We start from the raw sequence: 15,264 nt of genomic DNA, 5'->3' as shown, positions 1-15,264 counted from the left end.
AAGTGGGACCCTCCGAGCTCCAAGTGCTCAGAGATGACTCCAAATGGCCCCATTCCACTATATACAGGATCTCCTGGGACCCCCTGGGACTCCCATCCCACCCTCTCCTGGCCCGGCCAGCGGAACCAGGAGGGCAGGAGGCTGGTGGCAGCCCCAGGGGAGCAGTAGGGAAGCAGCAAAGAGGTGCAGGCCCCTCAACAGTGCACGACCCTCACAACAGGTCCTGCTGCACCCTAGCCCTGCTGCGGCCCGCCAGCCCCCTCTCTGAGGACCCCGCCTCTCTCCTCCACCACAATGGTGGGGGGCAGAGATTTCATGATTTGCATGCTGATGAGGACTTGGTAGAGGCTCTGCCGGGTCTCAACAGTACAGGGAGCAGGGCAGGAGGAGCAGCCCTCGCCTCCACCCATTTCCCCTCCCGCCGCGGCAGCCCAAGCCGCACCTCTCCCACAGCCCAGAACTGCTTCCAATAATGCCCGTGGATGACGCAGGCGGGGGTGACCCTTTAAGTACCCCCGCGTTAGCCCCCGCCTCGAATTCTTACTGAGAACAGGGGTACATTCCATCAAGAATTCAAGGTGTCTTTGGAGAAGTGGGGGGGGGGGGAGAGGGCGTTCCCAAAGCTGGACTGGAAGGGGCAGGAGACAGGAGGAAAAATAAAGCAAAGGAGCAGGATAGGGCTGGGGGCGGCAGCCACCAAGGGGTAGAAAAGGGAGCCGCAGGAAAAGGAAAGGACAGAGGAGTCCCGGGGCAGAGCGAGCGCCCCCTTCAGGCTCCTCTAGCCCAGCTTTGAGGGGCCGAGGGATTCTGAGCCCTTGACTGATGGACGTGCTTCTCCCCACCCAACCCCCCGCCTCACCCCGCCCTCCAGAAGATCTCTGCAGACCTCTGAGAGGGCCCCAACCCCTTCATCCTGTGGGAAACCCAACAACAGGTTCCCGAACAGGATGTAGGGGTGGGGGTGGGGCTGAAGGGTCACGTGGAGAGGCCGGAGGGCAGGACCAGAGGACTGGGGGACCCGGAAGAGCACCTCTGGCTGCAGATGGTGGTCCTCCTTCTCCCTTTCCCCGCCCCCACCTCCGAGCAAGGAGCAGGGCGACACACCGATGGGGAGGTGGGCAGAAGGGGTCCGGGCGCCTTAGCGGCTGCCTCTGGCAAACAAAAAAGTTTCTCTCAGCTGCTTCTAGATTTAAGGGTGTGTTGAGGTATAAGAGTTGTAACTCTAGTAAAATTTTCGGTCTGGCCCCTCTCCCGGTCTTCCCAGGACAGGGTGACCAGAGGCTCTGAAAGTGGCCCACCCTCTGGCCACCACCGCCTCCCTTGCCCTCCCCCCACCCCCGCCCCCGCCCCAACGAGCGCGAGCATCTCTAAGCACCTTGTCCCGAAAATTCCACTGATTTCTCAAAGGCCCTTCAGGAAAACAGTCCAGGACAGGCCTCCGGAGAGTGGGCCCAGGAAGCATAGGGCAGGGGGCTTAAGAGAATATTCGGATGGCTTGCGTGGCTGTGATGTGGCAGACGGGACACTCCGGATCCGTCCTCTCGCAGATGCGTACTGCGCACTCCATGCAGAACAGGTTGTGTCCGCAGGGCACCAGGGCGGCAGTCACTTCGCTCTCAAAGCACACCATGCAATCCCGCCCGCCGCCTGGGCTCCGCAGGCCGCCGCCCCCAAGCTTGGAGAAACCCTGGAGCGGCTCTCCGGGCGGGCGTCTCGGGAGTCCGGCCAGCTCAGGTCCTGCGGAGGCGGCGGGGGAGCGGTGCGCGCCAGGAGGCCCGGCGCGGGCCTTGGCGGAGGAGGATGACAACGAGGAGGACGAGAAGAGCACGGAGGTGGGCGTGGCGTTCTCCTGGCCCGCCCACAGCGGGGGGCTAGTCTCGGCCACGCCGTAGTAGACATCCTGTTTGCCCACGCCATAGCCCGGAAACAGGTAGCCGCCGTAGCCAAAGTCGCCGCTCTGCTCGCCCAGGCGCGGGGCCTCAAAGCCCGAGTCCACTCCGCACTCGCCAATGCAGCCCAGGCTGTTCTGCCGGAAGGTGGACAGGGGTTTGCAGCCGGGCGGGTGCACCCGCCAGGCGTCTGAGTAGCGGCTGTCCAGTGCCGCGTCGGGGCTGCCGGCCAGGAAGTCGTTCTCGTTGTTGTACTCGAGGATCTTGCCCGTGCGCACGGCGATGTGCGTCTCGATCTCCTCGCGCGCGCGCTCCACGTTGCCCGGGGCCCCGGTGATCTCGAACACTGGGTCACGGTCACGGCTGGGCGTGATGATGTACGTGTTGGTCTGCTGCTGGATGCGCTTGATGGTCGCCCCCTTGGGGCCCACCACCAGTCCCACCACGCGGTAGGGCACTCGCACACGGATGGTCACCTGGCCGGGCAGGGCAGGGGCCACTCCGAAGGCGGCGCCCGATTTGTTGCGCGAGGCGCGGATCATGGAGAAGTGCTCAGCTGCTGAGATGATTTCCCGCCGGGCCGTGGCCACGTCTTCCCTGCGCCCGGTCACCATGAACACTGGCTCCTCGCCCCGCACCGGCGTCTTGATGTAGGTGTTGGTCTTGGCCCTCAGAGCCTTAATCTTGCAGCCTGGATTAGGGCGGGGAGGGGGTGCAGAGACAGAAACTCAAAAGGATGACCCACCACACACACGGTTCCCCTCACCCCAACCCCACTCAACAACCCGCGGCGGCGGCGGCGGCGGCGGGGGGGGGGCTCACTCAGCTGTTTACTCCGTGTCTCTATCAACCACAGATTTCCTAATGTACCTGCTCTCCCTGGTGTCCTATTCAGAGCCCTCCAAATCCAATCGCTTCTGGAAACCCCCAAATAATCACTGACCCTCCCAGAGAAGCTGCTCGCTTCAAATCTATTACTAACTCCCCGGTGCCCCACCCCCATGCCGCTGCTGCTCCCTCAATGTCTTTTGATTCCCTAGCTCCTCACAAACTTCCAATCACTTACCCCTCCCCCACCTTCACCCCCCTGACCTTTCCTGTGAACCCTAGTGCACTTGGTAATCTCACAGTCCACTCGGCATTGGACATCCGTTCATTAAAGGGTCAATGCAGGAACTGGCGCTGTGCGTCTGATCTATGACGTGCCCCCACCATGCCTCCCACCCAGTAGTCCCCCTTCCCAGCGACCCCAAATCCATAAGGAGTTTGCAGCAAGTAGTGGAGCAGGGGAGAGTGGGAAGAATTTCAAGGGGAGAAGGAGGAGTATGAAGATAAAATCATGGGTGAGGCACAGCACCCAACCCTGTCACCCCCATCCCTAGGTCCTCGGGGAGCAAGAAGGCTGAGCTGAGCTGGGGCCTGGGCAGGAGGAGCCAGAGGCTCTTCTGGACCCTCAGTCCTGCTCTGAACCAGGAGTGGGTTCAAGCTGGGAGGCTGGGGACAGACGCAGAAACAGAAAGAAGAAAAGCGAGACAAAGAGAGAGACAAAGAGGGAGAAGGAGAGCGAGAAGAGCCGGGGCACCACACGGGCTCCAAGGGCTGCAGCCATCGATGGCTGCCTGGACTGGCCTCCTTCCCCCTCCCTGGCCATCGTTGCTGGAGCCTGGGAGCCGTGCACCCTCTCCAAGCACCGGCCACACGTGTGTGAGTTTGCGCACAGGCACCTCAGATCGGCCAAGGCACCAGGTGCCTTCATCCTCACAATGCTTGCGGGGCCAGCCTGGTGGACACCTTCACACGGTCCAGGAGTCCCCGTGTGCCGACCGTGCGCACCTCCAACATCCACTGAACATGCAGCCCGCATTCCTACACACGCCCACAACTTTTGCCCCATCCCAGTAGCAGCACCTCAGGCATAACGCCCCACTCGCGGTCTGGCCACCCCCACCACCTGTGCAAACCCCGGGTGCCATTTTTCCCACTCTGCCCCACACCTCCAACGTTGACCTGAGCTGAGTCACTTGTCCTGTCCTCCCTGCACTCCAGATGGCCTCTTCTCCAACCCCAGCAGGTTGGGGGGTGGGGCAGCTCTCCCCACCTTTAGTGGACCTCAGGAAAGAGGATTTGCTCCGCCCCCTTTGTCTTGGGGCTTCCTGGCAAGGAAGTCCTACCTGTTGTCAAGCCCCCATCCTTGCTGCCTAAATGGCAGTCGGTGGTGGTAACAGTTAAGAGGTGTGCAGGGTGGGGAGTGCTGAAGTCCCCCTCCTTCCACTCTACTCGCATGTGGTCTGCAGGGCACCAGGGCTCTGGCGCTAAGTTTGGGGTGCATGAACTTCAGTGGGGGCACTCTGCCTCTGGGGTTGGGGTCGCGGTGACGAGGACAGGCCAGGGTGTGAGACTAAGGAGAAAGGCACTGGGGTGGGCCTGGCCCTGGGTTCAGACCCCACTGGGCTTCACCTTCTTAGAGGTCAAATAGAGGAGCAGCAGCCTGGCGGCAGCAGGAGGGGGTGAGATCGGGAGGACTTTCCTTTACTTAAGGAACCAGGGGGCCCGCTCCTCTCCTCTGAGTGGGAGAAAGCCCCCCACTCTTACGGGGACAGGCCCATCTGATGCGGAGGCAGCAGAGCAGAGAATGACTCCATGAAATCCCCGGGCCTCCCAAGACACCCCCACACCCAAGAAGAGACACCAGCGTCCCCACCCAATTCCAGGGCTCCGGATCCCCCAGTTTCCGCCAACAAGAGGAAACCCAACTTTCTAAATCGTCCATCTCAGGAGATGGAGCGCCCCAGGGGGACGGGGGGTGGGGGGTGGGCTGTGCCGGGGAGTGGCATCTCCCCTCCTCCGGTCTGGCTCTCCCGGAGAAATCCCCCTAAGCCCCAGCGCTCCCAGTGGAAGAGGTGGGATGTGGAGCAGGGGCCCCCCTGGCCCGCCTCCGATTTCCTCCACGGGGAGCCGGCCTCCTCCCTCACTCCCAGCCGGAATGCAGCTCCTCTATTGTTCCCCACTGTGGGACAGCTCCTCCCCTGCTCCTCCCCCACCCCACACCTCCCCAGCCCAGCCCCTTCACAATTTCCAAATCCCGCCCCCACGCCCCTTTGGGAAGCAGAAGAGGGAAGGGTCCCCAAGATCCTGTCTGCTCGACTTGGACCCTCACCAACACCCCCACCCACCCACCCGCCCACCCAGGGATGCTGGCGCTGAGGAGGGTGTGGTATCAGACACACTACGCTGGATGAATTCTACATCCACCCCACACATCCAGACACACGCTCTCCACCAAATTTCCAGGTGAAGGGTTCTCGCCCCCTCAGCCTAGCCCCCTCGGCCCTGTCCTACTCTCTCACGGCCAGAGACCCCTCTCCAGGCCTCTGGGCCCCAGGCCGCGGCCAGCCCAGAACAAAAGCCAGAGAGGGAGGAGGAGAGGTCCAGGGCAGGACGCGGCACTTCCTTGGAGACACCCCTTCCAGAACCCTACAGATCGTGTAACTTTGGTGTTGGGTAACCAGGGAACCCCTCTTCCCAGCGGTCCCCCTCTCCGCTTCTCTCCCAGGCTGGGACCCTCCCCTGAGCCACACCCCCTTCCATTCCTACACTCAGCCCAACAAAGAGACAGATACTCAGTCCGGCTTCCCCGGGCCAGGTCTCCCCTCAAAGTCTGTAACTCCGGGTGACTGGGTTGTGGGGGGGTCCCAGGGGTGCCCCCTCCCCAACCTACCAGCAGATACCAGAGTAGGGGCTTCCCGGTATCTCTGCACATTCCGAGCGTTTTCTGTACGGCCAGGAGTGGACACCCCCTCCGGACAGCCTCCCTGGATTGGGAAACCAGTCCCCCTCCCCTTTCCCTCTCCCAGGGCGAGGATATTTCTTTGTCTAAGGGCAGAGCCCTGGGGGAGGGAGACCTGAAGAAGCGTCCCGACTGGGGCTAGCGGGGAACTTTGTGGCACTTGGAAATCAGGGTAGGGGGCGGGTCCCCCTTTGTGGGGAAGGGACCGAGTCAGAGGCGGGCCAAGCAGGGGAGAAATGAACTTTCCGCGCTGGGGCCGCGTGCCCCCCCGCCTCGGTCCCTCTCCGGGGTCCCGGCGCCAGCTTACCTTGCCTGCCCACGATCTCGGCCACGTGCTCAGAGGTGGGCACGGGTACACACTCCGTGGTGTTGCTGCTGCCCTTCAGGCGCAGCTCGGCCTCTTTGTAGAGAGCGCAGAGCTTGGCGTCGCTCGCCCCTTTGGGGGCGGTGGGGGGCTGGGGCGTCTGCGCCGCGGGGGCCGCCGTCGGGGCGGCCGGGGGCGCCGGCGGCGGCGGCGGCGGGGCCGGCTGCGGGGGGGCGGCCGGCTGCGCGGGGGCGCCGCCCCCCCCGCCTCCCCCGTCCTCGCCCGCCGTGGGGGCGGGGGGCTCCCCCAAACCCAGGAGGCAGAGTTGATCGAGAGCCAGCTGAAGGGCGCGCTCGTCCTCCAGCAGCCCTCGGTCCTTAGCGCTTCCCCCGAAACATCCTAGTTCTCCAAAGCCCCCATTTCTTTCCATTATTCCAGATACCACTAGACTAGGCATGGCGAAACAAAAGCTGGGGGAGAGAGGGAGAGAGGGAGAGAGAGAGGTGGTGGAAGGGAAAAGAGAAGCGAGGAGGGGAGGGGAGAGGAGAGGAGGGGGTGTGTGGGGAGGGGGAACAAAGAACTGGGGAGGGGGGAAGAAAGCGAGATGGAAAGATAGACCCTCCCCCTAAGCCCCCCTCCCCAAACACCCTGTAACCCGACTCCCCTTGCCCCAGCCCCCGGGGTGGGGGTGGGGGGAAAGAGAAGCAAAAACCAAGAAAGCAGATCTCCTCTCCTCTCCGGGGGTGACGGGGGGCGGGGGGCTGCGGGATCTCTGCCCCCACCCCTCCCGCCTCGGACCCGGGAGCCTCTAGCCTCCGCCGTCCAGACGCCCCCCTCGGGCTCCCGCACCGGGCCCCAGTCCTGGAGCGGCGCTCAGTGGCCCCCAATAGAGCCCAGCCCCTTCCAGCGCTCAAACTCTTTTGTTTTAAATGAACTGGATGGAGCAGCATGGAACTGACGGGAGGGGGGCGCGCCGGGGGCGCCCGGGGCATGCCGGGAGTTGTAGTTTCCCGCCCTCGGGGGCGCGGGGACGAATTCCTTGACCCGAGGAGGATGGGGCTGTGCCCTTCGGTCCCTACCCGCGGCTCCGAGGCTACGCGGGGGAGGTGGGGGTGGGGGTGGGAGTCGAGGTCCCTAATCTTTGTAAGGGGCCGGTTCGGGGACAGGGGACAGTGTGCAGGAACGGAAGGCGTTTGAAAAACGGCTCCTGCAGCGCGCCCCCCCGCACCCCACCCCGAGACCCTCTCCCACCCGAGCCGGCCCGGTGCAGGGCCCTCTTTCTTATGGTAATGAGAGGGCAGGGGGCGGGGAGCGGGCCCCGCCGCGGTCACTGCGGCGGTACCTCTCCCGCGCCCCCTCCCGCCGCGCTCCCTCGCCGCTCCCCCTCCCGCTCCCGCCGAGTGGATCCCCGCTTCGGGCCGCAGGGAGCGGCTCTAGGCAGAGCAGACAAAGCCGCAGCCGCGATGGGGGGAGCGCGGGGCAAGGGACGGGGTCCCCTCGCCCCTACGCCGCGAGCCGGCTCCCCTCCCCCCACCCCGCCCCCAGTCTCGGAGATCTCAGAGGCGCCGGCTGGGAGGTGAGTTAGTTCCCGTCCTGGCGGGCGCTGGAGGGGGCGCGGAGGGAGAGCGTGGGGGGCGCCGAGCGGGCGGCGGCGGGAGAAGTGTGTGTACGGCCTGACGGGCTTGGGGTGAGGGCTCTGAGTTTTGGGTGGGACGGAAGCGGGGAGCAGAGCCTGGTTCCCTCCAGGCGTGGGCCAAGCATACAGTTTGGGGGTTCCTTGATTCTTAGCCCCGGCCGGCATTGCACTCGGCTTCGCCCGTCTCTCTGCCGAGAACTCGGCCCGGCCCCTCTGACTCTGGAAATTCGGTTACGGTGAGAGAAGTTGTAAGGCTCGAATCGGCCAGCTGGGATTCCGGGGAAGCTGCTGTGTGATGCGGTCTTGTCTTCCCGCCTTACCCCGAACGTTCAGCCTTGCCTTTGTCATCTTCCTTAGGCCTGGGCATTTCCCAGTGGAAAGATGGTCACTGCAGCTGGAGAGCTTGGGGTCAGATCTTAGGAAGAACTTCCCAGAGCAGTTTTAGGAGAATGGGTAGGTGAACCACAGTGGGGAAGGTGTCCTTTTTACGGAGTGCCTTGGAAACCGAAAATTCCCCGCTTGTGAAATTAAAAGTCTTGCTTGGAGGCAGGGGAACGGATAAGATGACCTCATAGATGTGGCGCTGGGAGGCCAGGAGGGCTGAGCTGTGCAACCCAGTTCCCTAAATTGATTCTTGGAAAGAGTGAATTTGCACAAGGGGCGCCTGAACTGGGGATCTAAGCGGGGGGTAGGGGTTGGCACATTGTAGCACTCTTGCTCTTTCCAGGGGCCAGAGAGCCTCAACCCGGAGTGGGGGAGCTGGCCCCCTGGATCGGAGATTTAACCTAAGATTAACCACAAACCTTGCAATGGGACTGGGTGCTGCCCCGTGGAGCAAGAAAGCGTGGGGTGGGGGTGGGGGTGCACTGTTTGCTCCAGGAGCCTGGATTGGAGGAACCTGCTGACCCCCCACACTGGGGAAGCCCCCACTTTGTGCACCAGGTGACTTTTCCCATGACTGGAAACAGCAGCGAGTGGCCTGGGACTTCCTGTGCAGCAGGCCTTGTTGGGGGCCACCAGCAGCTGGATGGAGCCTCCCTCTCCCCTCCACGTGGACACCCACCCCTGGCCTCTGCCCTGCCTCTGCTTTCCTCCCCCAAAGTAAGCTAATTAAAGCGGGAGGTTAATGACCAAAGAAGCCTTGGGGATTTGGCCGTGGAGGAAAACAAAGGGCAGGAGCCAGTGTGCGGGAAGGGGGCCGCTGCTGAACCTGGGAGGGGCAGGCCGAGGCCTAGCCACGGGGTAGCAGGCCATCTTCCGCTCTGCCCTGAGGCTGATGGCCCCCTTGGTCTAGGGACAGCGCCCTCACCCCCTCCTGGGCTTCTGTCTACAGCTACCCAGTCCTGAATTGGGGCAGTGACAGCCGAAGGCCTGAACCAGCGCTCCTGTTCCCCGGGAGGGTGTGCAGGTGGCAGAGCTGGCCTCTCGGGGACCACAGCTCTGAGCTGGATCCCTGTCCCCCGCCCTGGCCACCCAGCGCCCCGCGCAAAGCCCCACCTGGGCTGTAACTGCATTTTCAAAGCTTCGTGGTCAGGGAGGCAGGAGCCCCATTTACTGCTGCTGGGCCTCAGTGACCTCATCCGGAAGATGGGAATAATACACCCAGTCCCTAGCACCGGGCCTGGCTCACGGCCGGGGTTCAGCTGGAGCTGGTTTCCTGGCAGTGGCTTTAGCCAGATGGTGTTCAGTCATTCAGTCTTTGAGTCAAGCCAACCACATCCCAGGGAGTTCTCAGGGTGTGCCAGGCACTGGGAGGTGCTGAGCCATCATGAGTCAATTCTAGGCCTAGACCTGCTGAAATAGATCATCCCAAACAAACTGCAGGTGATTCCAAAAATAACCCGTTCTGCACGGGGCCACAGGTGAACCCTGTCTATCTCTGAAGACACACACACACACATACACACACACACACACACCTGGCTTCACACCTCAGAGAATGGAACGGAAAGGTGGAAGTTCATGGGGGAAAGGTAAGCTGTGTTTTGGTGCAGACAATTTGGAAGCCCGTGCCTGTGAGGAGTCTTCAGAAAGTTCATAGCAAATGCGTAGTATGAAAAGAGTGTGTGTGCATTTCAAAACTTTTGCACCAAAAAATAAGCTGATCTTTTCACACGCTTGTGGAAGGGCCGTCAGCTGGGGCTGTGTCTCTGTGCGCCCACGTGGGCCTGTGGAGGCCAGGGGACAGGAGCCGTGAGTCGCCCCCAGTGCTTGGGCTCCCCTGTGAGCAGCCCTGAGCACCTGTTAGCGTTGTGTAAGCCCTGCAGGTCCCAGGGACTGGGGTATCCCCCCAGCCTCATTCTCAAAGGCCCTAGGGTAGGCGGAAGTGGGAGGCCGTCCCCACAAGGGATAGTGCCCGCTGTCCTGGACCTCCCCCTCCCGGCTTTGTGGGGGTCTTCACCTTCTTTTCAGTGAGAGAGAGAGAGAGAGACAGAAGAGAGAAAGGTCTTCCTTCTGTTGGTTCACCTCCCAAATGGCCGCTACGCGCTGATCCGATGGCAGGAGCCAGGAGCCTTTCCCTGGTCTCCCATGCGGATACAGGGCCCAAACACCTGGGCCATCCTCCACTGCCTTCCTGGGCCACAGCAGAGAGCTGGACTGGAAGAGGAGCAACCGGGACAGAATCCGGCGCCCCGACCGGGACTAGAACCCGGTGAGCCGTGGCGCCAGCCCTCCACCTTCTTTTCTTAACACCCCTTCCTGGTGGGAGTTCTGCCTTGCTATAGAACTGCTGTATAACCGCCCTGCTGAGGGTGCAGCCAGCTTCGCGTTCTTGCTGGAACACACTCAGCTCCTCGCCGATTTAAACCAAGGAGGATCTATTGGGTAAAATTCTGTAGGCCTCACGAGAAAACTGTCTGACTTGATCCCTGCCCTCCGTGACACACAGAAACCAGCCTACGTGACCCAGACGGCATGGCTGGGCAGGATTAAATGTGAGGGCAAAACAGGCCTTGGGGGCTGGGGGTGGGGTTGGGTGGGGAGGCTGGAGGAGACAGGAGGTCGCCCGGGTCTGCTGTTGTGCACCTGCTCTCCCAGGGCCTTGCAGGCCCGGCCTCGGGTTTGGACCAGGACAGACAAACAGCTCCGCTTTTCCCTTGGGAGGACCCGGCACTCCCCCTCCCAGGTCCCCTGCACTGTCTGATCTCCCTGGAGATAGTAGCTAAGAAGGGGCGAGGGCGGGGCCCCGGGGGGCCCCCCAGGACAGCTGGCTGACAAGGCCTCTGTGGGACCCAGGGCTGGACCCAGGCATCCAGGAGGCGAGTGATACTGGAGCCGTGACAGTTGGTCCCCAGATTCCTCACCCAGTGGCGCCAGCTCTGGTTTCGGGCTGCGATGAGGGAGGGGGCAGGGCACCTGGTGCCAGCCAGGGTTGGGTGCTCTCTTGGGGCAGGGAGGGGTAGACAACAAGGGATTTTTCCAAGGCCCTCTCTGTGCCAGGCGCCGTGCTAGGTACTAGCCGGGGATGCGCTGTGCAGAATGGAAGTGCGATGAATGAGCGGGCGAGTGAGTGGACGAGTAGGTCCACGGCCACCTAGTGGCCTCCTGTCGTAGAGAAGACGGCCCGAGCTCGTGGCGCCTGGGGCTGCCTTCTGCCTCCTCTTCCCTCGCTTCCTTTCTCAGGAACGGGAAGAGGAAGTCAGAGAGAGGGCGGGAAGGGACCTGCATTTCCTGAGTGCCTGCTTGGTGCCAGCCTCTCTTCTTGTTTTTATTTGAAAGGCAGAGAGACAAAGACTAATAGACAGGGAGCTCTCATCCACTCATTTCCTCCCCTAATACCCTAGTGCCTGCAACAGCCAGGCCTGGGCCAAGCCAAAGCCATGAGCCTGGAACTCAACCTGGGTCTCCCACGTGCGTGGCAGGGACCCAGCATTCGAGAAGTTTCTCTTCTTGGCCTTTCCCAAACCCGGGGTCATTGCACTGTCTTCACAACTCCGTGAGCAGTGCCATCGTTCGCTGTCCTTGCTTAACACAGAGACCCAAGGCTCAGAGAGGTTAAGTAACTTTCCCAGGTTGCACAGCAGGTAAATGGGGAGACTCCGGAGTCCAAAACCAATGCGCTTTGACTTCAGAGCCTGGGACTCTGGCGATAGACAGCGACACGCAGAGTGCTTAGAGGCTGGCCACAGAGAAGGATGGCTGAAGCTGGCGTGGTCCTGGGAAGCTGCCCGGATGGGGTGGATAGAGGGAGTTCTGAGGGCTGAAAGCTGAGCATGGGAGGGCGGTGGCCAGGGAGGCCTGCTGCCTGGGGGTGGCCCCTTGCCTGTGTCCAGGGCAGCAGGAGACTGGGTCAGAGAAGCGGCGTTTTCGACACTTGGCCACCAGGTGGCGATGCAGGCCAATTACCCGGACATCTGCTTGGGCACTGACCCTGGGGCCCAGGTGCTTCTCTGCCCAGCCGTGGCGCCTCCCCACTCCCCCCGGCCCTGACCGCCTCAGGTGTCATCTCAGGCTTCCACCTGGCCCTGGGCTCCTGGCGAGGCGTCCAGTATGTGGGGGGCGATGAGGCTCCTGGTGTCCTCCTGGTGCAGGATGAAAACCCCAGAGGCGGAGCCCTGGGAACGCCCATGCCTCTGACCAGCCCCCAGGCCACCCTGATCCCCTTCAGTGGCTTCACACTGGCCCTGGGAGACACCATTCAGACACCTGAGCCCAGCTGACCCGGCTCTGAAAGGAGTGAGAGTAGCCGCTACCCAACGAGGGCATAACCCGTCCCTTTCAGGACAGCGGCAGTGCCAGGTACTGTGCTGGGCACCAGGACACACCCAGCGGGGCGGGCAGGCGCCAGGAAACAGCAGGTAATGTTCTTCCAGGTCACCAGGGTTGCTACAGAGGACAAAGCAAAGCAGGAGGCGGGGGCAGCGAGGTTGGAGGCTGCTGCCTCAGCCCGAGTGGTGGTGTTGGGAGCTATAAGTGGGTGCGTAGAAGGAGCGTGGCGTGCCCAGCCCGCGGCAGCCATTGTTACTAGCATTTGGTGCCATGGCTTCTGCCCCGCTCCCTGCCTTCCTCTTCCTCTTCCTCTGTCCTGAATTCTCTGTGCCTTCCCACAGGGAAAACAGGTGCTGGCTTGGGACCAGGAGCCCCGCGTTTTTCCTTCTGGCTCGGTCCCCAGCAGTCCAGAGCAGCTCCTCCCCCAGCTTCCGCGGCTTCCGGGAATGACATCACCTTCCACCTGCTTGCTCAAGCCAGAAATCTGGAGCCATCTGTGACTGCTCCCTCTCCCCTAACTTCCTCCCGCCCCGTCCATCCAATCCTCTTAAACACGCCCAGGCTCTCCAACTTCCTGCCTCTTGGTGCCAGCATCAGTTCTGCCTGCAGCATGCTCCGCTCTGGCCTCCCCTGCCCTCTTCAGTCTCCCCACCATGGCCAGACAGATCGTTTTTTTTTTTTAAAATCTGATCATGGGAGCCGGCTCAGCGGGTTAAGCCACCAACCTGCAAGGCCAGCATTCCATATGCGCACCAGTTCAAGTCCTGCCTGCTCCACTTCCAATCCAGCTCCCTACTAAGGCGCCTGGGAAAGCAGCGGAGGATGGCTCAACTCCTTGCGCCCCTGCACCTACGTGGGAGAGCAGGATGGAGTTCTAGGCTCCTGGCTGTATCCTGGTCCAGCCCTGGCCATTGTGGCTGTTTGCAGAGCACATGGAAGGCCTCTCTCTCACTGACAGTCTCTGTCTTTCAAATAAATCAATTTAAAAAATACCCTTCAGGGCCACCGTTGTGGCGCAGAAGGTAAAGCCGCCGCCTGCAGTGCTGGCATCCCATATGGACTCTGGTTCGAGTCCCAGCTGCTCCACTTCTGATCCAGTTCTCCGCTATGGCCTGGGAAAGCAGTAGAAGATGGCCCAAGTGCTTGGGTCCCTGCACCCATGTGGGAAACCTGGATGAACCTCCTGGCTCCTGGCTTTGGATAGGTGCAGCTTCGGCCATTGTAGCCATTTGGGCAGTGAACCAGTGGTTGGACGATCTCTCTCTCTCTCTCTGAGCCGCTGTAACTCTGCCTTTCAAATAAATAAATCGTTTTAAAAAATGCCCTTCATGGTCTGCCCCCCCCCCCATCCTGTCCTTCCCCCACCCCCAGCCACCTGGGCCGCCTTTCAGGCTTCGGCCCACACTGCCCTCCCCTTCGGCTCCCTCTCCCCTCACCCCTCACCTGACTGTCCGTTTTGCAGGACTCTGTTCGGATGTCGCCCAATTTTGGCGTCTTGTACTCTCGCTCATGCTCCTTGGTCACTGTTAATACTTCTCTTTCCCCAGCACCCTGGGAGCCCCTTGAGGCCAGAGACCGGATCCTACTCCTGTGTTCTCAGCATCCTGCACACAGTAGGTGCTCAATAAATGTATGTTGTTTTGAGCTTGTGCATGTCCATCCATGCGTCTCCAACACGCCCTCCCCTCCCCAGACACTCGCCTTCTCCCCTGGTTTTTCTCCACCACCACCTGCATTCCCGCACCCAGCTCCATCTCGCCCCTCCCCGCCGCACCCCCTGGCCTGGGCCCTCCCAGCCCTTTCATACCTAAGGGGGTGCTGCTTGCGTGGGTCTTAGTGTATCTGTCCCTGGGTTGCTTCCTGCCCAGTTTGGGTGCTGATTCAATGACAGGGCTGACAACTTGGAAACCGCTGCAGGTCGGGCCCCCTGCCCTTAGGCACAGAGAAGTGGGCGTGGCCTTCAGGCTCCTGCCTGGCCCCTTCCAGCCTCCAGGTCTTTGCCTGTGCTTTTCCCTCTGCCTCGAATCTTCTCCCTCTTCTGGGCCATTTCCTGCTCACGCCTCAGACCCGAGCTTAGGCGTCCTCGAGTGGCTCCCAGGGCAGCGCAGTGGGCTGACACCCCGAGAGTGCCGCGGCCCCCAGGCTCCGCCCCCTTGCAAGTCCTTGGCCCACGGTGCCTCCCGAGCCACTCCCAGGCCTTGCAGGCTGTGCCAGGTCGCTGGTGCTCCCAGGACAGGGCTGTGTCTCTCCACAAAGCCCAGCCCAGGTCCGGCACGCGACACAAATTGGCCGAGTAAATGCAGGACTGAATGAGTGAAAGGGAGAGACCAGCCGAGTGGTGCCGAGCGAGTCACTCCCTGCCTCTGGGCCCATTTCCTCTTCTGAGAAGTGGGGCGAGGAGAGGGAGGGACGTGGTTGTGCCGGGAAACCTTTACCAACTTGGGGTGGCGGGGGAGCCAGGTGTGTGGCGGACGCCAGCTCCTGCGGCGTGGGCTCTCCCATGGCTGATGGAGGGGTGAAGGCCAGGGCTCTTGCCAGTGTGGCAAGCCACCTCCAGCTCCCTGCGCAGGTTCCCCAGGGACTGGAGGTCAGAGGTCAGCCTGCAGGCTGCCTGGGGCCCCACGTCTTCCCCCAGGCAGTCTCACAGACTTCTCCAGCCTAGTGTGGCTGGCCCAGGGCCTGGTGGTCAGAGCCGTGTCCAGGGGGCACCCCCCACCCCCGCTGCCCTGTGTTGCCATGCCTGCCTCCCCACCCTGCCTGGCCCCTGGTCTGCTTCATTCTTGCTTGACCTCTGACCAGGCTGCTGCCTCGCTCCCCACCAAGCCCCAGTCGTCCCACTCCCTGCCTCTCCTCCTGCCGCCTAGCCCATCTGTCCCCTCTGTCCTCTCAGCCAGTGGTTTCCGGGCCTGCATTCCCGCCTCTCCCTTTCCGCCTGGCT

At 62.2% G+C, this 15,264-nt stretch overlaps 1 protein-coding gene and 1 long non-coding RNA gene across 2 annotated transcripts; one reads left to right on the top strand and one right to left on the bottom strand.

Annotated features, from left to right (window-relative positions):
* Window positions 1-1,358: 1,358 nt before the first annotated feature.
* MEX3A (mex-3 RNA binding family member A) lies at window positions 1,359-6,590 on the bottom strand. The gene is made up of 2 exons (XM_051858571.3): window positions 5,984-6,590; window positions 1,359-2,580 (listed from the first exon to the last, which is right to left on the bottom strand). The coding sequence occupies exons 1-2, from the start codon at window positions 6,435-6,437 to the stop codon at window positions 1,475-1,477; spliced, it is 1,560 nt and encodes a 519-aa protein (XP_051714531.3). The 5' UTR covers window positions 6,438-6,590; the 3' UTR covers window positions 1,359-1,474.
* A 5,628-nt stretch (window positions 6,591-12,218) lies between these two features.
* Window positions 12,219-13,970, top strand: LOC149125494 (uncharacterized). The gene is made up of 2 exons (XR_016210571.1): window positions 12,219-12,356; window positions 13,874-13,970. It is a non-coding gene; the product is annotated as an uncharacterized LOC149125494 (long non-coding RNA).
* Window positions 13,971-15,264: the final 1,294 nt, after the last annotated feature.

Source organism: Oryctolagus cuniculus, chromosome 7 (genome assembly GCF_051225735.1).
Source record: "Oryctolagus cuniculus isolate XC-2025 breed Fujian yellow rabbit chromosome 7, ASM5122573v1, whole genome shotgun sequence".
Taxonomy (NCBI): Eukaryota; Metazoa; Chordata; class Mammalia; order Lagomorpha; family Leporidae; genus Oryctolagus; species Oryctolagus cuniculus.
This window is presented reverse-complemented; position numbering and strand designations above follow the sequence as displayed.

Excerpts from the sequence above, each read along its gene's own strand:
- MEX3A (XM_051858571.3), bottom strand. The coding sequence starts at position 6,437 with ATGCCTAGTCTAGTGGTATCTGGAATAATGGAAAGAAATGGGGGCTTT. Across the intron at positions 2,581-5,983 it reads CGAGATCGTGGGCAGGCAAG|GCTGCAAGATTAAGGCTCTG; the intron begins GTAAGCTGGCGC and ends GCCCTAATCCAG.